The sequence below is a fragment of the Muscardinus avellanarius genome (genome assembly GCF_963383645.1).
Source record: "Muscardinus avellanarius genome assembly, chromosome: 13".
NCBI lineage: Eukaryota > Metazoa > Chordata > Mammalia > Rodentia > Gliridae > Muscardinus > Muscardinus avellanarius.
Window position 1 is genome coordinate 12,610,355 of NC_137799.1, and position 23,304 is coordinate 12,633,658.

Sequence of the window (23,304 nt, forward strand, 5' to 3'; positions counted from 1 at the left end):
CACCAGCATTCACTGGGCAGCTGCTCTCTGGTGGACACGGTGTTCTGTGGCACTGTCCCTCCCTTCCCCACAGGTGTGGGGGTGGAGACAGGGGTGGGAGCGGGGATTTATTTGACTTCACCCATGGCAGTCTGTGACAGTCATGAGTCTGAAGTTCCAGCCGCATGAGACGATGGATTTTTCCTGTGCCTCCATCAAACCATGGTTAGCTCAGACCAGCTCAGCACAGCCGTCTAGGGGCCCATAATGGTCCTGCTCTTTGTCCTTGGAGGCAAGGCACAAGCAGCGTGAGGCCCTGTGTGATTTAGTGAGTGTTTGAGCAGCCCTTTGCAGCCTGCATTGGGGAATCAGAGGAGCCAGGCTTGACTGCCGAGGCTGCGACTCTGGACAAGAACTCTGGACAAGAACCGAAGCTCTCCGAGCCTTGCCCCTCTCCTCCCTCTCCCATCTGGAAAGGTCCTCCTTCTCCTCATTTCCCTCTCTCTCTCTTCATGGAGCCCAGGGATACTCTAACACTGAACTACATCCCCACCCCTTTTTATTTTTTATTTTAAGACAGGTTTTTACTAAATTGCCAGTGCTGGCCTTGAACTTGCAATCCTCCTGCCTGAGCCTCCTGAGTAGCAAGGATTACAGGTGTGCACCAGTGCACTGGTGTCTTCTTATTCTTAACAGGTTTTTATATCTGACAGCTCCTGAGGAATAGCCTAGTTTATGAAAGTCATCATCTGCCCAGGATTTTACAGCCAGCAAATGATTTTTGGGTACCCCCATCCCAGCTGAACCTCGTAGTAGCTCTGTGACATAGGCACTATCACTTACCTGCTTTGAGATGAGAAAACAGGTGCTTAGTAACTTAGCCTAAGTCTCTCACCAGGGATGACCAAGCCCTAGGACTCGTGGTCTTTTCAGCATCCTGAGCTCCTTGGACTCACCGTCTCCATGGTAATTGAGATGGACTTAGTATAAAGCACTCGGGCAGAACCTTCAGTTGAGAAAAAAAAAAAAATTGATCAGCCAGCTGGGCTTCCTGGACTTCTCGAGGGCAGTGCTCGTGATTATCTGGCAGGGATGCAGAGGAGAGAGAACTAACGTTTGTGGAACTCCTTTGATTGTGCCTAGGACTGTGCTGTGTAGCTATTGTCCCATCTGTCCTTACTCCAGCCCACTGGCGGGGGCAGGGGTGCATTTCATAGGTTTGTAGCAGAGATGATTTGAGGCCAGGACTAGACCCCACCTAACAGCCTCTCCTTGGAGGCCTGGGCTCCGGGCCCAGAAGGGAATCAGCACAGTTCGGGGCACAGTCGCTCCCTAGAAACACTCACGCCTTGGAGCTAGCTGCCGTGGACTCTGTCATTTCACCAGTGTGGGGACTTGTGCAGTTGGGGGAGGTGGGTCCTGCTGCATCCATGGGCAGCTGAGGACCTGGTGAAATGTTGCAACAAGAAAAGCCGGAGTAGCAGCTCTGTGCCTGGCCTGGTGGAGGAGGCTGAGCTGCAGGCGCCGCCCTCACCGAGCTGCAGGCACCGCCCTCGCCCTCCATGGCAGGCCTGGGAGGCAGAGGCCTGCCCGGTTGTAAGCACAGCTTGGCCATTCCTGGCTGTGTGGCTAAGCTAAGACCCTCACCTGCCCTGAGCCTTAGTTCCTCACGTATGAAGTGAGTTTAGCTTTCCAGCCAGCTGAGGGTAATGAGGGCGTATATAGAGTGCCTGGCATGAAGTGCCCATCACCTCTGCCCAGCAGGGCCAGAGGGACAATTCTGGAGCCGTCAAAGATCTGTGCCTCCCGGGGCCTTCGCTCGGCATGCATGCATGCCACACTCCCAGGGGACACCCCCATATTGGGTGGGCCCCGGGAGACCTGGACTAGGGAGCACTTTGAGGGCCTTGCAAAGCTGGCCTGACCAGCTCCCGGGTGGGCAGCGATCCCCAGCCACCTCTGCGGCTTGCTTGGCTGCACACATCCAGGGCAGCGGGGCGGCAGCAGCCCCTCAGCCCCTCTAGAGGCTTTGCACCCGGCCACCTGTGGCTGGAGCTTAAACAGGACCACGGGATTTGGGCTTCTTCTTAAAAAGAGGAAAGAGGAAGAGCAGAAGGGACCTGAGCCAGCGTCTCCTGGACTAAGGGCGGTGGCTGCGGCCGGGGAGAGGCGCGCTGTGGTCGGGCCACATGCGAGGCGCTTTATAAGCTCTGTATTTATTATTTCTTGCTCACCATTAAAATCAAATGTGCTCGGTGCTTTTGTATTCAATACACATTTAACCCTGCCGACTTAGATTTCTCAGGTTTTAAATCCAGTGGGGAATTGGCTAGCTTCCCAACCTTCCCTTTCAGTCCCCCTTGAACAGAGCTGGAAATCCCTGCTTAGCGTTTCCCGGGGCTGCTGGGATCCTGGCGGTGGAGGGGCCGGCCCCGCGGTGTGTGCCTGCGGTTTCCTCCCTGCCCCCGCCCCGCCCCCGCCGAAGCACCCCCGCAAAGAACGAAGTGACTGCCGAAATATGACGGGACTTGTCTGCGTCGTCTTGTGATGCAGGCTTAATTAAACCATTTTGTCTGTGTGTGTCCGTGCCTGGTTGTGGTCTGCCGCCGTGGGTGCGCGTGTGTATGTGTGTGTGTGACTCCCGTGTGCGCCTTCCCCTCCGGTGCCTGCCTCCGTGCATGTCTGCCCGCGAAATTGTGTGCCTGAGGAAGTCTCCAGGCCCCAGCGTGTCTGTGGTTTCCGCGAGGATCATTTTGCGCCTGGCTTTGTCCACAGCGATCAGGTGCGTGTGCCGTCGGGTGGGTGGGAGCCGCGGGCGCTGGCGCTGGTGCCCGCGCCTCCTCCGCCCCTCCCCCTCCGCTGTTTCATCATCCCTAATGAAGCAGGCCCCTCCATCGATCCGCTGATTGCCAGCCCGTTCCTTTTGTTTGTTGGCGCGGAGCCATTCAGCGGCACTCTGACAGCTCAGCTCGTCTAATTAGCTCTGTTGTTCTTTTTCCCCATGTTTCACCACGGTGGAGTTCAGTTGAAGTTGCCACAAACTTAATCCCCCCATTCCAGCCACAAGTTCACATTCTTAACCCGCCTTTAGCGTAGCAAGAAGCAGCCCTGTGCAGGCCAGAGCAGGCCGGCCTTAATGCCTGACCTTTCCTGAACCCCTGGCCCCAGCACCCCCGGGCAGGGGCATGATGGCTCCCCACCCCAGCTGTGCTCCACCTTTGAGGGGAGAGGCAGGCCTGGGCCGTCCCCCAGCCCGGAGACCCCGTCCAAGGCTACCAGAGGAGTCCAGTAGAGAAACCAGCCCAGGGCTGGGATGGATGCCGGATACAGCCGTTCCTCGATGCACGGAATGTTGACCAAAGGAACGTCTGCAGGTGCTGTTCTAGTAACAGTGATGATAATAGCGACAGTGTGGATACACCTCCTCCATTCCAAGCACGAACACCCATGTGTTTCTAAAAATCTCACTGAGTTTCCGCTATATACCCAGCACTACACAGGAGCTGGGAAAGATAAAGTAATCCTAAAATCTCCTAATGGGAAGTAATCTCTCAATTAGAAGTAATCTTCTAATTGGGAGGCTCCTTCCTATCTCCCTTTTGTTATTGATATGAAGGGGAAAACCAGGTCACAGAGAAACAAGAATCGCATTTGTGGGGCCCCCAACCTGTACAGACCACAGGCTGGGACAGTGCCGAGCACAGCCTGGGCCTGGAGTCTTACAGTACCCCGTTTGGTGGATTGGTGGGATGCATTCAGCTGTTACCATGGCTGTGATTTGCCAGTCAGGGCTGAGATCAGACTGGCTACTGTACAAGAAAAATTTTGGTTAGATCAGGCGTGCGCCGACCTGAGGGCTTGATGAGGCACGATAAAGGCTTGTCTTGTGTGCGGCCAACTTCTGTAATCTTGTTTCTGAGCCATTGTGCTGTGTCTCTCCCAAATTGCTGAGGGTGGCGTGCCCCGGGAAAAGGGCAGGCAGGAAGTGCACACTCCCTCCCTGCCTTGTCGGGGAACCTCAGCAGGTGTGGTGTGGCATCTACAGGCTCTACGAGCCTGCAGGTTTTCAAATCGCTTGATTATAATGCAGTGAAATTCACAGAGGGACTTACTTAGCTGAGCCCCCTCCCCATCTTCCTCTGACATTGGCAGTGGTCAGAGATGATGGCACCAAATGTAAAGCCGTGTAATGTTGATTGGACCAAATGACTCTCCTAAAGGTACCTAGAGATGTTCAGCCTAACACCCATCGCGGGCCTCGGAGTGGGCAGAGGTGTGTCCTCTGAGCCTCATCTTGGCTTCCAGAGGTGGCAGTCAGCGTAACCCATCTTGTCGCCTTGTCACCTGCTGTGGAGGTGGAAGCTGTCTGCTTCCTAACGCACCACCTCCCCGGTGGGCTAAGTCTGCGGGTTCCGCACCCAGGCTGAGCCCCGCCCAAGGACGCCGAGGTGCACAAGCCAAGGGCGATCTCACACGCGGCCTGTCTCTAACGCTGGAATTGGCTCTCCCTCTCACATTTAGAGAGGAAAGTAAGCATCCCGTAGTTCAGTTGTGAAACGAGCAAAATAAGCGTGCAAACCCCAAAGAGATCTGAGCAAAACCTTCCTGCTCTACACGCTGGTTTCTGGGTCCCAGAGGGGGCAGGCTGGAGTTGTGGGTGGGACCTCATTGCCGGCCCTCGATGCAGCCCCGCGAGGGGGCGGAGGGACCGACCCCGTCCTGCGCGTGAGGCGTACCTGACTTGAGCTGGTCACAGGATTCCCGAAACCGTACACATCCCCACACCCCAAATGGTGATGCACCCAGGATGGCGGAGGCTTTTAGAGCCCGCACCTTGAAAATCCCTAAGCATTTCATGGGGGCTGCTCATCCAAATCTGCCGTGTGTCCCTGTGTGGCTTTTCCAACTCACTCCTTGGGTTTCCCTGTGCCCGTCCTAGGTGCGCCCACCCCGTCCACATGTTGTCAAGAGACCGAAGAGCAACGTCGGCGTGGAAGCCCGGAGGACGTCTGTGCCGAGCCCAGAGCAGTGAGTACTGGTCGCTCCCTCCCTCCGTCTGTGAGAACCAGAGGCGCAGCGCGGGGCCCTAGCGAGCGGCAGGCCTCCGAGAGGCGTCCTGGAGCAGGTGGCTGCAGGGGCGCAGAGCAGGGCAGATCGCCAGCATCGGCCCCTTGCTGTCTTCTGGTCAGTGGGAGTTCCCGGAAGCCAGGGAGCAGAGCAGCTGGGCTGGGTTTTGAGTGAAAGGGTCCAAAGGACACTTGGGCGTGCTCCACAGGTCCTAGGCCTCTGATGCTGAAGGTATAGACTCCACAGGTACGAGCAGCCCCGACAAGGGGCCGCCCATCTTCCTGGCCTTCTGGCCAGGGGTCAAGATTTCCCGCCCACTACCCCACCCCACCAGGCCGCTTTGGCACCTGTGCCGGGTGTCTTGTGGTGAAGGCTTTTCCCCTCCACGTCCCCCTGACCTGGAGCTCCCCAGGGGCAGGCCCTGAGGTCTGCCCAGGACCCGGCCCACAGCCGGTGTGGCCACTGGATAAAAGAGGAGAATGAGCAGGCAGGATGCGGGCGGTGGCCAGAGGTGTTGCCTGAACAGGTGAGGCCAAAATCTGCAGGCAGTCCTGACTCCAGACAAGGCTGCGCTGCCTCCCCTGTCCCCAAGCTCACGGCCCTCAGGCTTTGCCCAGGCAACCCAGCAGCCACACCCGAGCTACCCGCGATGCCTTACCCAGTGCATAAACTCATCTTAGTCTGGAGTTATTGGAGGAGTCAGAAAAATTAATGCTTAAGAGTGTCACAGGGACCGCCCCTCTTGTCTGACCTGCTTCTAGGAAACTTCTCGGGGAAAGAAGGGAGGTCCCTTCTTAATTATAGGTCCTAGCCAGAATTGGACCCAAAGGAAGAACCGATTCTGAATTGTCAAGCAGTGGCCGTACCCAGCTTGCAGGGTACTTCCATTCTCCCAGAAGTCTCTGCTGTACAATCAGAAACTGCTTGAGACTCCTGAGTCTTTATAGAAATGACCTGCCTGGGTGGCCCCCAGACTGGACCAGGGGTGAAGATGTGAGGATGAGGAGTGTGTGTGCGTGTGTGTGTGTGCGTGTATGTGCGTGTGTGTGTGTGTGTGTGTGTCTGTGTGTGTGTGTGTGTGTGTGTGTGTAAGCTTAGGTATGTGGAATTTGGACAGAGGTCTCCTGAAGTTGGGTGTAGGTTTAACTTAGCTCTGCACAATAGGATGGTGGGCCTGAGGGCCTACACTCTGGCTGTGGGTTATGACTGCCCCCTTGTGGAGAGAGTGCTGCATGGCTCCAGAATTCCTCAGGCCCCAAAGATTTTTCCTGAGGGGGATGAAGTTAACTGCGTTTCTTTACAGTTACCTCTCTAGAACTGAATCAAACCTTTTGGACACTGTGCTGGGGTGTGGGTCACAGGCCTGTAGATATTGAGCTAGCTATAAACCCAGAACACGCTTGCACTGCACAAAACCCTGTGGACCAGCGGCGCCCCACAACCTACAGAAAAGCTTTACTGATTTGGCCGACGGACCGCCTGACCACGTTTCTCTTTGCTGCTGCCACAGCGATGCCCATGTAGTGTGTGCCACAGAGCCAGTGCCAGCTACAGCCGCAGCCCTAGCGCTTGGGTTTCTTGCTCCGGTGTGCCTGGCCCGGCTTTCTTCTTGGGCAGCATGTGGAGTTGCGCGGAGCCCGCCGGGGCGCAGGGGCCGATTCGCGGGCCGGCATATCGGTGGTGATAGGACACAGCTTCTGGGCCACACCTCATGGGGTTCGGCCCACGGGGAAGGGGAGTGGTGCGTTTGAGGACATTGTGAGGATTTCTCTTCACATTCTCCTAATGAGCAGGAGGGGAGGCTGTGTTCCCCAGAGCCGGTGACATTTCTGGTGCCGCCGGGGTGTTTTCCTGCGTCTCTTCCATGCCCCCCCATGCTCTTCCATTCCAAATGCCATGTCACAACAGCGCTTGGATGTGTTTTTCTCAACTGTCATCAGCTCCAGCTGGCAAGACCAACTTCTTGAAACACAGGAAGCATCCAGCGGAAAATATTTTAATAAAACAGACTCCTCGTAAAATATTGTTCTGGGGGGAGGAAACCAACTCCAGCAATCTGTCTGCATCGTGTGGGGAGATGTGGGAAGACGGGCCGGCAGGCAGGAACCGCGCCTAATGGGCCTTTGTCGGTGGCCCTGGGTTGGGCACATGGATGGGGCCGGCCTTTTCATCTGGCCTGGGTTTTCTTGAATCCTGGGTCTTCGTCTCTGCTGGGAATATCAAAGCATGTTGGGAACGCAAAGGATTTGAGCGGCAGAGGGGATCGGATCTTTAAAGTCGCAGGGGAAGACGCGGCCCTCCTGACTTCTCACCCCAACCCTCACTCCCAAGAGCACACTCAGTAATCTGTGGACACAAGACAGAGTGTCCCCCGCAGCAGCTGAGCGCTCTGGAGTCCATCAGAGGCCGGCAGCAGCCACTCTCTGGCCAGCCACCCTCCTTCCTTCCTCGGCCGTTAATGTCCATCCGTCCATTCCTCCTTCTATGCACCTATGTGTCCAGCTTTCCAGCGAGTATCTCTGGAAATCTGCTAGGTGCGCGCTACACAACAGTTTGAGAAGGAGACTTTTATTTTTATTTTTATTTTATTTATTTTCAGAAGGAGACTTTAGAAGGGAGTTTCTGTGGTGGCTTCTCTGTTAGCTTAAATTTGTCCAAAATGACATTTTCTTTTTTTTTTTTTTTTTTTTTTTTTTTGGTGGTACTGGGGGTGGAACCCAGAGGCTTTCTACCTCCGGGCTATACTCCCAGACCTTTTTTATATTTTATTTGGAAACAGGGTCTCACTAAGTTGCTGAGAGCCTCACTAAGTAGCTGAGGCTGGCTGCGAACCCGTGCGATCCTCCTGTCTCAGCCTCCCAAGCGCGGGGATTACAAGCGTGCGCCACCACGCCCGGCTGCAAAACGACATTTTCTTCCATCAACTTTTCTTCCTGAATTAAGGGTTAGGTCTCCTAGCCCCTTAACACTATTTGTTGGCATTTGGAAGGACACTTCCAAAAGATCCCTAGGGAAACTCTCCCTCTGTTTCTCAGTTTCCATTAGCTGGTTGATAAGCAGTTAATATTTCTCTCCAAGAGGTATTAGCTCCCTCGTTATTATTCGAGCAGGGCTGGTGGGTTGGACTGGCTATCCAATGACAGACCTGGTCCTTTCTTCGCCACCAGCCAGGCTTCGGTTCAGAACCTAGCTACGCCTCTGTGCTACCGTGAGTAGGGAGAACGGGCGGAGGTTCACAGCTCCCCTGTTGAGGGCCCTTGCTGGTTTCTTGTTGCAGTCTGTCCTGCTGCCAGGGCCCAAGTTATTTACTTTTATTATTAAGTTATTACCCTTTTTCGTGGTGGGCATTGGGAATTCACCCCAGGGGTATTGTCTACCTCTAAGCTACATCTCCAACTCTTTATTTTGAGGCTGAGGCTGGCTTCAAAACTGAGTCCTTTTGTCTTAATCTCCCCAAGTACTAGGATTATGGGCATGTGCTGCTGTACCCATGGAAGCCATGTTTCAGGGACTTTCTCATTCCACTTGAGGCTGTGAGAGCACCAGTAGCCAATGCTGTAGTCAGGACCACCTGTCCCTCACGAACGCACACTGTGTGGACCAAGGCAAGACCCGGTGCCACGGTGACCTCCAGGGTCTCCTCTACCAGTCCACCCACCATGTCTTCCCTGCTGGGAGGTGGCGGTGGCCCTGGCAGAGGAGCTGAGAGTATGGAAGGACATTGTTACATGCTCTACCAGGTGGTTTATTCCTGTGGTGAGTGGCTTGCCGGCCGCAGGGGCCTGGGGGCGGGAGCTGGTCATGACCATGTGCTGAGCTGAGCTGCTGACTGTGCGCCTTGTTTCCTAAAGACTGAGACACTGAACACCCCTAATTACATGAGTTTTCATCCTGGTTATTTGAAGTTCCATTGTACTAAGAATACCCAGATTTAGGCTGGGCCTAGTGGTGCACACTTGTAATCCCAGTACTTGAGAGGCTGAGACAGGAGGATCCCAGGTTCGCAAACAGCCTCACCAGGTGTGAGACTCTCATCAACCTAGTGAGACCCTGTTTCCAAATAAGAAATTAAAATATCGGGATGAGGATGTAGCTCCAAGGTTGAATGCCTCTGGGTTCAATCCCCAGTACCACAAAATAAATAAAATAAAATAAAAAGAATACCCAGATTTAGCCACAAGGCCCAGGAGCCATTGCCCTGTTTACCTCTCTGGCTAAATCTGTACAAAAACCTATCCTTTCAAGCTTGTAATCCCAGCATTTGGGAGGCTGAGACTGAAGGATCACGGTTCGCGGACAGCCTCAGCTGCTTAGTGAGGCCCTCTGCAACTTAGTAAGACCCTGTTTCAATATAAGAATAAAAAAAAAATAGGCCAGGGGGTGTAGCTCGAAGGTTGAATGCCCCTGGGTCCCATCCCTTGACCTGCAAAAAAAAAAAAAAAAATCTATCCTTTTTTTAGTAATTTTTGTTTGTTTCTTTGTTAATCCACAAGCCTCATAGATAACCTGCAGTTAGGAAAAAGGAAATACATTCATCCTGAACCCTCTACTTTAATTCAGCTGTGCACCAGCATTTCCCCGATCCCCGTCCGCTCTTTTCCCGAGTGCTGCCTTCCCGCAGTATCCCGTGCTGCGGGACTCGCTGCAGGTGGCTGTGTACCCCTGTCCCCATGGCTGCCTAAGATCCCATCCTGTGTATGTCGGGGTCCACTGAACCCTGCCCCTGCCTTAGATTGTTTTCCATTGTTTCTAGGTGTTTGTTCGTATGAAAATGTCAGGTTAAATATCCTTATTCTCCAAGCTTCCTCTCATTTTATGTCATTATAAGAACAGAATTAACAACTACCCTCAGCTGCGAACTATGTGCTAAGCACTTTACGTTCACCATTTCATTTATTCCCCATGAGAAATCTGGGGGCTAGGTATTAGGAGTCTGCATTATAGAAATAGCTGAGCCTCCAAGCGGCTGTCACTACCCTGAGTCGTGCAACTAGTTAGTAGCAGAAGCACTATCTTCCTTTTTTGTTGTTGTTGTTGTTATTGAGGATTGAGCCCAGGGGCCTCCTACCTCTGAACTGCACCCCTAGCCCTATTTTAGTTTTCATTTTTGAGAGACTTACTAAGTTGCTGAAGCTGGGCTCAAGCCTGCAGTCCTCCTGCCTCAGCCTCCCAACTACTGTTGTTGAGTCTAGGCTAACAGCCTATGTGCTTAGCTGGCCACATGGGGAGATGTCAGACCTGAATTGCTAAGTACCTTTCTAAAACAATCGTACCACCTTTTATTCCCATCAGAACTGGACTACCCAGACACCTGGGGGGTTGGCATTAGGACCCTCTGGACAGATACGCCCAGTCTACACCAAATAACTAGGCCCAGCTGTTGAGAAGCTAGAGCGTCAGATCATCTGAATGGTACAGCATGACTCCAGCACCAAGGCCCCAGAAGATTAAACTAAGATCAGAAGAAGCTTCCAGAAGCATTTAGTGAGAACTCTTCCCAAAGCCCAGGCTCAGAATTCTCATCATCTCTCAGCCAATGGCACCTGTTCGCTGGCAAAAGATGGCGTGCTACTCCGACACAGCCTGCGTGCCACTCTCTCCTCCTCCACGCCAGTTGCTCCCAGCTGTGGCTCACAGGGCCCGGGGCTCTTCTCTCCTGCACAGCCACTGCCGCTGGGGTGTGGCCAGTCGTTTGGACGGTGGCCTGGTGCACGGCCAGGCTTCGGCCGCAGGCTCTGGGCGGCTCTCCTTGCTTTTAACAGGATGCCTATTAACCTCCGAAAGAGTGTGGTTTGGGAAGCTGCCCGCAGGAGCCACAGTCACAGCCTAAGTTAGCAAAGCACAGGATGCCCCTCTCCTGCCTCATCTCCCAGAGCCACTGCCCTCCGCATTCCGCACTCCGACACCCCGACACTCCCTCCCTGACCTCCTGTGGGCCGCCCAGGCCCCTCCCCAGGCCCAGGCCCCCAGGCTGCCCCAGCACTGACCTCCCCATTGTCCTTTTCTCTGTATGCCTCACGTGTGCACACACACACGCACTCACTCACACGGGCACATGTATCGGTAGCCCGTGAGCTTCTCCAGACTAGGGCTCTGTGACCTACGGCTTCAACTCCCCAACTCCCAAACCAGAGCCCAGCGCGGAGCCCTGCCTGTGAGAACAAAGGGATCAGGGGAGGCAGGGGCCGCGCACGGCCCAGCACCCTGGCGGCGGGGCGGCTCTCGGTTAACCACAACTGTGGAAAGACCAGCCTGCTACGACCAGGACATGGCTGTGGAGCGACGGCGCGCACCCAAGAGCAAGTCTCCAAGATGCCAGCTGGGCCGGGCCCCAGGGGGTGAGGGCAGCTGTCTTGGCGTCACCCTCTGGCAGACTGCCAGGACCTGCTGCTGCGTGGCCAGGAGTCCAAACACCCGAGCAGAAGGTCACGGACCCAATTAGTGAGGCGAGGGGCTCCTGACCTGTCGCACAGCCCGCCCCACTGGTGGATTCTGAGCCTCGGACAAAACCAAGTCTGGAGTAGATGTGGAGCCTGAGCCCGGACCGGAGCCCGCAGCCTCACCCAGGAGCCCTGAGCCTCGGTGAGCCTCCGCAGCCACGCTGGCCCACAGCCGCTTCTCCCAGCCACTCAGAGGACCGCACTTTTCCCAGGAGTGTCCCCGTAAGGGGAGGTCATCCCAGTGGAAAGGCACGCCTTTAGAATTGGGGCCCCACCTCCAGAAGGAACTGATTTCAGTCAGTCCTGAAAGCCTTGGCCAGCCCAGCTGAAACTGCAGCCTCTTCTGGACTCCACACTGCTGCCATTTCTCAGGGACAGAGCATGCCTGGAACCCTCACACATGCTGACCTCCCCATGTCCCCCAAAACCTTCACAGGTCAATGGGCATCATCAGCTCCATTCAGCTGCCAAGGAGCCTGGCTGTAGCAGATGGTAGGACTTGGCCCAGGCCAGGCTGTGCACTAGCACTGCTGGGTCCCACCCAGAGCCCAGGCTCAGGGTGTCCTGAGGGTGAGGCACAGCTCTCTGTAGGGCCCATGGTGTCTCCACCCATCTTCCCCCAGCAGGGAGCCTGGGGAATGGGCAGGGAGCAGCACCTGCGCCCCAGCTCAGGCCCCTCCCGCGTGAGTGTCCGCATCCCCGGGGCCTGTGGAGGGCTTCTCAGCATGCTGGGACGTGGGCTGGGCCTGTGAGGTTGGCACTGTGATTTTTGCTGAAGGAAGGTGAACAGATGAACACACGGGATGAGAAATAATTCAGCGGATGCAGGAGTGAAGGCTGCAGAAGCAAAGGACGCAGCCAGCCCCAGAGAGACCCAGGCAGCCCGCCACCCGGACCCGTCCAGCCTCACACCTCCAGCCCCGTCCAGAGCGTCTGGCCCTCATGCTGCCCAAGGCCCTGCCACCCACCTGCAGCCCTCCCGCCTCTTCTGCAGAACCCCCAGCCCATGTCCCAGGAGCCCCTGAGCCGGGGACACATCCCCACGCTGGCCTGGAGCGGAGTAAGCGCCCAATGCGGGGAGGGACCTGTGCCCCACACTTGCTGTCACCACGAGGCCCTCCCGGCCCTGGGCTTCAGCAGATATTCACAGAGGACAGGATGCGCGGCTCTGCACCTGGCGAGTGGTGTCTGTCTCCAGTTCTTCCTCCCTCAGAACAGCAGCCCCAGCTCTGACTCCGGGCCTCACAGGGCGGAGCTCCAGGCCAGGCCCCAGCTTTCTCTGTGCCCCCACACACGCTGGGTCTTTCTTCAGAGCCTTTTCTAGTTTGTGTGCTGCAGAGGGTGTGGTCTGCAGCACCAGCCCTGTGTGGTAGTGGTTCCCACGTGCTAAGAAACTGCTCGCCCTGGAAGCAGGGACCGCCTTTGCTCCCGAGCGCCTGAGGAAGACCCTGCGCAGTACCCTGGACCTCTTTGCCGGCAGGTGTATCGGCGTGTGGGTGGAAACTAAATGTTCCTGCGCACGAAGCACCTGTAAATACTTTTAATACTTGTAAATCTGCAGATACTTTGATTTCACATTTATGATTGAACTTCAGGAGAGCCAGAGACTCACCATCTCACAGAGAAGAAACGGGTCTGGGAGGTAAAGTGACTTTTCCAAGGTACCCGGGATAGGAAGGGAAAGACGGCACAGGCGGACAGGCTGGCATCGGCCAGCAGGCGGGGCCTGGCCTCGCCCTGGGACCTGTCCCTGCTCATCACCCCTGAGGGCCACATCACCGAGGGACGCTGGCGAAGGGGACTCGCTCTGTGCTGAAGTGGAACGATCCTTTAAAAAATGATCACTGGCTCCCCTTCATTACCTCGGGAGACCGAGTGAGTCCTGGCTGATTTCTTCCCATCTTTATCTCAAGTACATTTAAATGTCAATTAAATTTGAAATATCTACATTTGTCAGCATTTCATTTTGGGCCAGCGTGACGTGCTACTGATTTGTCCACGCGATGTGACACATGAAAAAAACTCTCGAGATGCAGATCTTCCTCATTAAAAACTAAGCCGGCGTGATCCCGGTGCCGCGGAGAGCACAGAGCACATCCCCGCTTCCTGATGCCGTGTCTCTGACATGGTATTTAAAAAGGAACAGCCTCGCCTGTCACCACTGTCACACGCGCGCGCTAACCGGCGACACGTTAAACCAAACATTAGAAGGGGCTCGGGAGTCATCTGCATGGGGACCCCGCGCCCGCGCGGTGGGCGAGGAGGGGCCGGCCGTGGGGGCTGGCGGGGTCCGAGCCGTGATGGACAGCAAGCCTTTCTTTCGCATCGGGACGTCGGCAGCCCTCGCTGGGTAGCCAGGTTCGCCGCGACCTGCCTTTTCACAGACAGCCCTTTGTGTGTAATAAAATCCAGGCGAGTGGTGGGTGGCAGACTGCAGGGTACTTGCTGAATTGGGTTAATGAGGAATGAGGTACACTTTTTTTCCCCGTATTCTGCCTTAAGCTAATAAAAAATTTAAACCTGGACGTTTTCGATGGTTCATCCTTTATCTCTGACAAATATCTGACTGTATGTTTCATGGGAGAACATGAGCAGCTGAATTTAAATAAGTTTATTTTGAAATCTCACCTTTCATTAAGAGTAGAAGGGGAAACACCCGCCTCGCACTGCGCCGTGTCAGACCCCGGGAGCTGGGGAGGCAGGACCCCGCGCAGGTTTGGGGACAGCAAACCCAGCTTCAAGCCCAGCCCCTGCCTTCGGCGGCTGTGTGACCCCGGCAAGGGACTCTCCTCTCTGGGCTTCTTTGTCGGTCATCAGGAATTAGTGAGAAATTGTACGTCCAGCATTTGGCCCAACACCTGGGCTCTGCTGCGATCATCGTGGTCATCCATGTGGCTGGGACAGGACACAGCTCCACCTCAGCCGGTCACGTGGCAGGCTTCACCGCGCTCTGTCGCTCTTGACAGGCAGTGGTCTGTTCCAGGGACCCCTGGCCTCTTGTTGAAGGCCCTGCCCACCGTGGCCTGGCCAGGAGAACCCCCCACTCACACATGCCCACACCTGTGCAGGAGGCACTGGATCCTGACCACGGCCGCGCGGTGGGCGACCCGACAGCAAGCCGAGGCCTGGTCTGGCTCCGAGGCTCTTAGCTCCTCTGTAAATCTAGAAGGCCCTGGCAGTTTAGTGGTGTTCAGCTGACATACCAGACTCTGATGTGTGCTTTCCAATCAAAGCCAAGTGGAGAGAGGGGTGGCGGCACACGCCTATAATCCCAGTGCTTGGGAGGCTGAGATAGGAGGATCACAGGTTTGAGGCCAGCCTGAGCAACTTAGTGAGCCTCTGACTCAAAAAATAAAAAGGGCCGGAGTGTAGCTTGGAGGCCGAATGGCCCTGCATTCAATCCCCAGCACCCCAAAATAAAGCCAGAGGAGGGGATGTGCTTAGGTGGGTGCCAGGAAAGGTCTGACAGTGGATCTGAGGGCTGCCTAAGAGCCCCGTCCCATTGATTCAAAAAGGGGCCAATGTCCTCTGCCTGTGCCCGCTAGCAAGAAGGTAGGGCCAGCAGCCCTGCTTGTCGCCTCCCAGCCGGGTCACTGGCACTTTCTCTCCTTTGCTGGCGACCCCCAGGGCTGGATGCACAGCTGGACGCGGGCTGGGCCAAGAGCAGACTCTGTAGTGAGTGCAGAGCCCTCTGCTGGGCTGCCGAGTGGGCAGACATGGGGCAGGTAGAGCCACTTGTGGGTTCTCTTCTGAGCGCCTTCCCGAGGCTTCTCCTGCCCCACCTACCTGGCCCCCCAGCATGGCCCCACTCTCCACGCCTGAGCATCCCGGAGGGAGACACACCCTCACCACACCCCGCCCGCTGCCCAGAGTGAGTGGGCCGCGAGGTCCCCCTGTGGAGGGAGAGCAACCGACTCCAAGCAGATCATCCCGCCGCATTGGAACGGAACGCCCTCCTCCTCAGGGCCGGCAGCAGACTCGCTCTGTGGCAAGTTGCAGTTGAGAACGGCGGGTTTGCAGGGCTGAGCGGGAGAGTGACGGCCCGTGTGTGGTTCAAAGCCAGGCTGTGGTGGCCACCTGCATGGCTGCGGAGGCAGCAGGGCCTGGCTGCCCGGGGCTTCTGCCGGTCAGATCTTCCAGGGCGGGGGGCAGGGCAAAGTGCCCCCCACCCCAGGCCCAGGCCCTCTGTAGCCCAGGAAGCCCGTGAGTCTTGTCTATAGGGGTTGTGGGAAGTAAACACTGACCCGCCTTCTGGTGCAGGACCTGGCTCACAGCTTCCCGTAAATTCTCACTGAGTTTGAAGACAAGCCTGGCCCGCAGAGATGAGAGGAAGCGGCACGCAGTGGCTTTGGGGACGCAGCGCAGCCCAGGCTCCCGGCCCGTCCTGCTCCTCCTTCCCCTCCAGCTGTGATCCCCAAACACCATCGAGGAATCCATCCCACGACAAAGCACAGCTAGGAGGCTGCTGTGGCTGGCCAGGGGACAGCCCCACCCAGACACCCGCATCCCCTGCCCACCCTCTCCCCAAACTTCACAAGCCCACCCACCCCACAGAGCAGGCAGGGGGTGGCCTGGGCCGCAGCCATGCAGGCCAGGGTCCGAACTGCCGCCATCCTCCGGTCCAGGGTCTCTCGTGGTCCCGGGCAGTCTATAATTCATAGAAGCCAGGCGTGGAGTTTCTCTGGGCTGTGTGTGTGTGTGTGTGTGTGTGTGTGTGTGTGTGTGTGTGTGTGTGTGTGTGTGTTTGTTTATAGAGGTAGAGCACACAGGTGGCTGACAAGGGAGATGTATTTTTTATAACGATGAATATTTAATTTCCACATCACAGATGAAAAGGACTCTCTGAAGAAGCATCCGAGGGGGACTCCAGAGAGCGGCCGCTAATCAGAAAAGGCCCTTCTCTCCAGGGCCCAGCCACGCGGCTCACTTTTTGATTTAACTTTTTTGGGTTTTTTTTTTTTTTTCTTGATTATTGAAGCACATGCGCTCATTGTAGCAAAAGAAAAAGAAGCGGGGAGGAGCAGGGAAGCACCGGTAATCCCGCCAGCTATTACTGACACTTAGACATAAGCCTTCCCAGTCTTTCTTCCGAACATCTTCCTGTAAGCAGCTGGGAGGATGCAGTCGCCTCTCGGCATCCCCAGGGACCAGCTCCAGGCGGCGCTCAAGTCCTTATATGAAACGCTGCCCAGTTACAGAGATCCTGCCCAGTCCTCCCATATACGTCAAATCATCTCTGTATTGCTTATTATCCAGCATAAATGCTCTGCAAACAGTTATACTGTATTGCTTAGGGAACAATATAAAGATAAGGGGGAAAGTCAATATATATTGAATAAATATTCAATTTTTTCCCAAATTTTCAACCCTTAATGGGTTGAATCTGCGATGTGGAACCTACATGTATGTAGGGCTGACTGTAAAAATTGTAATTCTGGATCCTGGCTTTAAAATGTTTCTTCATAAACAGTGTCTAATAGAAGGATAGCATTCAGTCAACTGTACCCAATTCTTATTGATTAAAGTGTAGGTAGTTTCATGGGGGTTTTGTTTGCTTTAGTGGTGCTGAGGTTAAACCCAGGGGCACTCTACCTCTGAGCTACACCCCCAGCCCTATTTTTATTTATTTACCTATTAATTTATTTTTTGATACTGGGGATTGAACCCAGGAGCATTCCACCTCTGAGCAGGGTCTACCTTTGAAACAGGGTCTTGCTAGGTTGCTGAGAATCTCACTAAGTTGCTGAGGCCAGTCTTAAACCTGCAATCCTCCTGTCTCAGCCTCCCAAGTACTGGGATGACAAGTGTGCACAACCACTCCCAGCTTGGTTATGTGTTTGAATATTGTGTGTGTGTGTGTGTGTGTGTGTGTGTGTGTGTGTGTGTGTGTGTTACTGGTGTGGAACTCAGGGGCTTTTTATTTTTACCTCCGGGCTATACTCCCAGACTGAAAACAAGGTCTTGCTAAATTGCTGAGAGCCTCACGAAGTAGCTGAGGCTGGCTTCGAACCTGTGTGATCCTCCTGTCTCAGCCTCCCGAGCGCTGGGATTACAAGCATGCGCCACCACGCCCGGCCGTGTGTTTGAATGTTATAAACATGAGTAATGAACATCTTTGGACATAACTCTGCCACTAAGTGAAGTGCAGTTACTAGGTCACAGATGACTGGGTCACTAGTTTAAGACTCAAAACACACAGCAGACCGGTCTGGTTTCTGTTTGGTGCCAGCCCCCCTCTCCTCGGGGGGCGCCTTCCCGCCCACGAGGAGCTGACGGTGTCCTAACTGACTCTCTTCTCTCTTGTCTCCCTCCACCCCAGCCTGGTAAAGCCCCTGCGACACTATGCGGTCTTCCTCTCTGAAGACTCCTCTGAGGATGAGTGCCAGCGGGATGAGGCCGCGAGCGCTGGCTTCTCCGAAAGCTTTTTCTTCTCTGCTCCCTTTGAATGGTCTCTTCCTTCTTCCAGCCCCCTGGGCTCAGCTTGGTGACTGTTGGGGCTGCATGGGGGTGCTGCTTGCTCTTCTGGGGGGTGTTTGGAGCTGCTGCCTGCCAGGTGCCCAGTGCCCACTTGCAGGGGGGAATGCCACCTCCACAGCCCCTGTCAGATGTCCACTCTGCCAGCCCACTGGGCTCGATGGTGGAGCGAGGGGTCAGGGGCAGGGGACACGGCTGTTAGTGGAGTTGGTGACTGCAGTGAGCCTGCCTGTTGATCCCTGGGTCCTCGGCAGTGCATCTTGGAAAGCCACAGGGATGAGAAGTCAGATTTTAAGTTTTAAAAAAAAAAAAGTTGTAGCCCGGCGTGGTTGCACACGCTTTGGAGGCTGAGACCGGAAGATCGCGGTTCGCAGACAGCCTCAGCTACTTAGGCCCTCCGCAACTCAGTGAGACCCTGTTTCAAAATAAAGAATAAAAATTTGGGCAGGGGGTGTCGCTCGGAGGTTGAACGCACCTGGGTCCCATCCCCAGACCCACAAAAAAATAAATAAATAAAAGTTGTAATGTGGAGCAAGTGTATTAATACTAGCATTTCTAAATGTCCCGATCCACCTGTTTTTTTGGTTTTTTTTTTTTTTTTTTTTTTTTGGTACTGGGGTTCACGCTCAGGGACTTGCACTTGCTAGGCAAGGGCTCTCCCCTGAGCTACATCCCCAGACCACTACCTGGCTTTTTAGCATTATTTATAACCAAGCCCTCATATGATTACAAATAGCAAATTCAGAAAGGTAGAAGGGGCAAAGCTCACCTTTTTATCAAAGAAAAAAGTTCAGCCTGCCTCCCCATTAACATTTTGTAGTGATCTTCCTTCCCTCCTTCCTTTCTTTTGTTTGTGTGGTACAGGGGATTGAACCCAGGGGAGCTCTGCCATTTAGCTACACCCACAGCCCTTTTTATTTTGATACAGGATCTCATTAAGTTGCCCACACTGGCCTCAAACCTGCATTCCTCCTGCCTCAGCCTCCCACATACTGGGATTACAGGCGTGTGCTACCATGCCCAGCAAGATTCACCTGTTTATTTACTTATTTTTAATTTATTTTTGTGGTACTGGAGATTAAAACAAGGGGCATTCTACCTCCAAGCTACACTCCCATTCCTTTTTATTTATTTATTTTTGTTTTGTTTTGTTTTGAAACGGGGTCTCACTAAGTTGCTAAGCCGTGCTACATTGCTGAGTCTGTCCTTGAACCTACAATCCTCCTGTCTCAGCCTCCCAAGTACTAGGATTACAGGCATTCACCACCACATCCTGGGCCTTTTTTCAAGGAAGAAAAAAGCCCCCCCACGTGCAGTCATTCTTTTGTGATGCTCCCCTTTTTGTCTAGTCGCCTAGGCTGTCTACACCTCCTGCTCCTGCCTCCTCCACTGCCCCAGGACTAGAAGCACTTTACCTCCCACTTTGCCAGCAGCTCACCAGGGGCGCAGGCAGACCGCCCTCCCACCCCCAGGGCCCTCGCTTAGAAGGCAGCCACCTGAGCCAGTGTTCCCCGGACTTCACGGGATGTTTTTTCTATACGTTCAATTTTCAAGCTTTTGCTTTTAAGTTTGAAAAACATGTCTTGTTGTAAGCAGTAATGTCTATGATACCATAGGCTGTTATTTCGATTACCAATTTGAACAAAGAAAGAACCACTGGAATAAGAAGTGGTTGTCCTTATCCCTTTCATCGTGCTCAAACTTGATTAAAGGGTCTTTAACTCCCCGGTCCACTGGCTTGGTCAGAGTGGAGGGGGGCTTTGGAATCTCGCAAACTTGGCTCCGGTTCCACTTCTTGCCGGGTGTTATGAGACGTAGAGAAGTCACTTGGCGTCTCTGAGCTTCCATTCCGATCTAGGAGGTGAGGGTGTAGATCCTTCCTTGCTCCAGCAGACAGTGGTAGGTGGGGCTGTTGGAGCCCTCCCCAGGCTGCCAATGACCTGGTTCCTTCAGGGCCTTCAGTACAAGTCTGTCCTTGACCAGCAGGTGGCGCCCTCCTCCCACTTTACCAACACCAGCCACGCGGTCCCTGCCTGACCCAGGGACAATTAAGAGGCCAGACATGGCCCAGGCCACAGCTCCACGAGAGGTCAAGGCTCCCCCGTGCTGTCTCCCCATGTACCCAGTGGTGCCAGTTGTTACCTCTGCCGGGCTCATCTACAAGGCTTTGGTGGACAAAGCACAGCAAGCTGTCAGCAGAGAGCCCACGTGAGAGCCACCCCCATAGGCGGGTGGGTGAATGCATCGCCAGCTCGGCCTGGCCACACAGGGTGCTGCACTTGTTCCTGTAGTGAGCGCCACCCTGAGCAGCTGAGGCTCAGAGAGGTCAGGGGACTGGCCAAGTCCCCACAGCAAGAGCTAGAATGTAAGCCAGCACACGCAGAGGCCTGAGCGGCTCTTCCAGGGATCCCGGCACACCTCTGAGGGCTTCTCCAGTTCAGCTCCCGACACGCTGCTCACAGGACCAGCTCCATGGCCACCTGTGGGCCACCAAACGGGGTGGGGACACACCTGCCCACCGCGGGCCTGTCCCCTCCCTCCAGCCAGCTATGCCCAGACCAGGCTCTGAGGGAACTGAGTGGGCCCTCGGCACCAGGGCCACAGATAAGCGCAGATGCAAATCCAGCCCCAGACCTGTTCGCATGCCGAGCTCACGCTGTGCTGTCCCCAGGCGCAGCCACACGAGCCCCGGGACACTCCTGTCGTGGCCGCCTCGGGCACAGCGGCCTCGGGGCCTGGATGCCCTCAGTGGCTGGGGTGGCCTGCTCCTCCGTGTGGAAGAATCCAGCCCGCTTTGTCTTCTCCCAGGCCACAGCCGTACCGGACACTGAAGGAGTCGGACAGTGCTGAAGGTGACGAGGCCGAGAGTCCGGAGCAGCTGGTGCGGCTGCCCCGGGGCCCTGTCCCAGCTCCGCCGGACCGGGCTGCCAGCATCGACCTCCTGGAAGATGTCTTCAGCAGCCTGGACGTGGATGCCCCGCTGCAGTCCCTGGGCCAGGCCAGGAGCTTGGAGGACCTTCGGGCCCCCAAAGACCTGCGTGAGCAGCCGGGGACCTTTGACTATCAGGTGCGGAATGGGCAGGAGGGTGCTAGCCGGGGCCTTCTGCACACGAGGCAGGTTCCCTTGGTCACAGTGGAAGAGACTCGGGGCCAAGCCGATGCTCAGGGTCGGTGTGACTAGAAGCCCAGCCTCACTGCCTCAGGGTCCACCACTGCTGCTAGACCGGAGCCAGATGGTCCTCCCGTGGGTGGGCGGCGCCCAGGGCTTTGCTCCCATTCCCACCTGGCTCCTGGGCTCCTAGGAAGAGCCTTTATACCCAGATCCCTGGAGTCTGGATTATTCCTGTGTGTCCAGTGACCTCCCATTGTGACTTCCAGACCATCGCATCCCTTTCTGTGCCAACTTTGGGTTAGTCACTGGGCCACGCTGTGGAATTCACGAGGCCCCATGTGGTCCGTGACAGTGGGCTGAGGCAGCTCAGCCTGGACAAGGGCGGGATAAGTAGCTTGGAAATACAGAGGGACACAACCCAGTTCCCCTCCTCAGCAGCCTGGGCAGCTCCCCGCCCTGTTGGGTGTGACTGGAGGTGTTCCTGCCCTGAAAACCAAAAAGGGCCAGACCAGCGGGTGGAGTCATTGTCCTAAAACTACTTGGCAGCCACTGGCGTAAGACAGGAGCTTCCTGGGAATCCCAGTGTGGCCAGGGGAGGAGGCTCTACAGACCTGGGTTCTCTGCTGCTGACCATGGGGGCCTCCAACTGCCCTAAGTCCCAGGAGCTACTTGGTCACGAACTAGGAGACAGCCCCAGTGCCCACCAGCACACAGGAGGAGGGAAACTGGCACCTCCTCATCTGTGCCCTCTCAGCCCGTGCCCACCGCCTCCCTCCTTCCTCCCCACAGAGGCTGGACCTGGGCCGGAGCGAGAGGACCCTGGGGATGGCGGTGGCCCTGAAGCTCGCCAACCCATACAACAAGCTCTGGAGCCTGGGCCAGGACGACATGGCCATCCCCAGCAAGCCTCCCACCGCCTCACCAGAGAAGCCCTCAGCCCTGCTGGGGAACTCCCCGGCTGTGCCTCGCAGGCCTCAGACGCGGGACAGCATCTTGAACCCCAGGAACAAGGAGGAGGCTCCCACCCCAGCTCCAGGCAGCATCACCATCCCCCGGCCTCAGGGCAGGAAGACCCCAGAGCTGGGCATCGTGCCTCCGCCACCCACTGCCCGGCCCTCCAAGTTGCAGACGGCTGGCAGCACCCTCGGGGACTTCTCCGCAGAGCGGCTACAGATGGATCGGGAAAGGTGGGCGGCCTTGAGCCCAGCCCCATTCCCGGGGCTCCTGCCTGCTGCTGCCCCCCAAGGCCCCACTCAACTGCTGCAGCCGCTCAGCCCGGCCCCAGGGGCTGCGGGCAGAGGCAGCGACACCCTGCTCGCCCTGTTGGACCCGCTCAACACAAGCTGGTCTGGCAGCACCGTCCCACCACACCCTGCTGCCCCCAGTGTGGCCACCCCGTTCACCCCCCAGTTCAGCTTCCCGCCTGCAGGGACCCCCGCCCCCTTCCCACAGCCCCCACTCAACCCCTTTGTCCCCCCTGTGCCGGCGGCACCACCCACCCTGGCCCTGGGCTCCACACCTGCCAGGCCTCTTGGGGCCCCTCCAGACCTGGGCCCAGCTTTCACGCCCAGCCTCCTCCTGGCCACTTCTGGCTTCTGCGCCGCTCACAGATCTCAGCCCAGCCTGTCTGCCCTCTCCCTGCCCAACCTCTTTGGCCAGGCACCCATGGGCACCCACACCAGCCCCCTGCAGCCCCTCGGGCCTCCCGTTGTGGCCCCGTCCAGGATCCGAACGTTGCCCCTGGCCCGCTCCAGTGCCAGGGCTGCAGAGGCCAAGCAGGGGCTGGCCCTGAGGCCCGGAGACCCCCCACTCCTGCCCCCCAGGCCCCCCAAGAGCCTAGAGCCGGCACTGCAGCCGTCTGCCCCTCCACAGCAGAGAGACCCCTTTGAGGATCTGTTACGGAAAACCAAGCAGGAGGTGAGCCCGGCCCCGGCCCCAGCCCCGGCCCCGGCCCCGGCCCCGGCCCCAGCAGAGCAGCTCCGGAGACAGTGGGAGACCTTCGAGTGAGGCAAGGGCTGGCCTGCCAGGCCGAGTCCAGTGCGGGGCTCCCCGGCTCCACTGGCGGGAGGGCCCTGCCCTCCCCTCCACACTGCCTGGCCCTGAGGCCTCGCCCTGGGGAGTGCCCCAGTCACAGCCCTGGAAGCACTGCAGCCCCGTACCTGCCTCCTTACACCCTGCTTGGGTCTTGCGCTGGAGAGAGCAGCGGGCAGCAGCTGCCCTGACCATGTCCCA

The 23,304-nt window shown here is 56.3% G+C and overlaps 1 protein-coding gene across 5 annotated transcripts in view; it reads left to right on the plus strand.

Annotated features, from left to right (window-relative positions):
• Window positions 1-23,079, plus strand: part of DENND1A (DENN domain containing 1A) — a gene marked incomplete at both ends in the record, with an annotated part of 564,729 nt that extends 541,650 nt beyond the window's left edge. For 2 of the 5 annotated variants that reach the window (XM_080708699.1, XM_080708698.1), the window contains 4 exons: window positions 4,919-5,007; window positions 17,806-17,934; window positions 20,769-21,027; window positions 21,862-23,079. In XM_080708699.1, coding sequence (XP_080564825.1) covers window positions 4,919-5,007; window positions 17,806-17,934; window positions 20,769-21,027; window positions 21,862-23,079 — 1,695 coding nt within the window. Of the gene's footprint in view, window positions 1-4,918; window positions 5,012-17,805; window positions 17,935-20,768; window positions 21,028-21,861 lie in introns of those variants that run through there. The other 3 variants (XM_080708700.1, XM_080708701.1, XM_080708702.1) reach the window with 2 other exon arrangements.
• Between the last annotated feature and the right edge of the window lie 225 nt (window positions 23,080-23,304).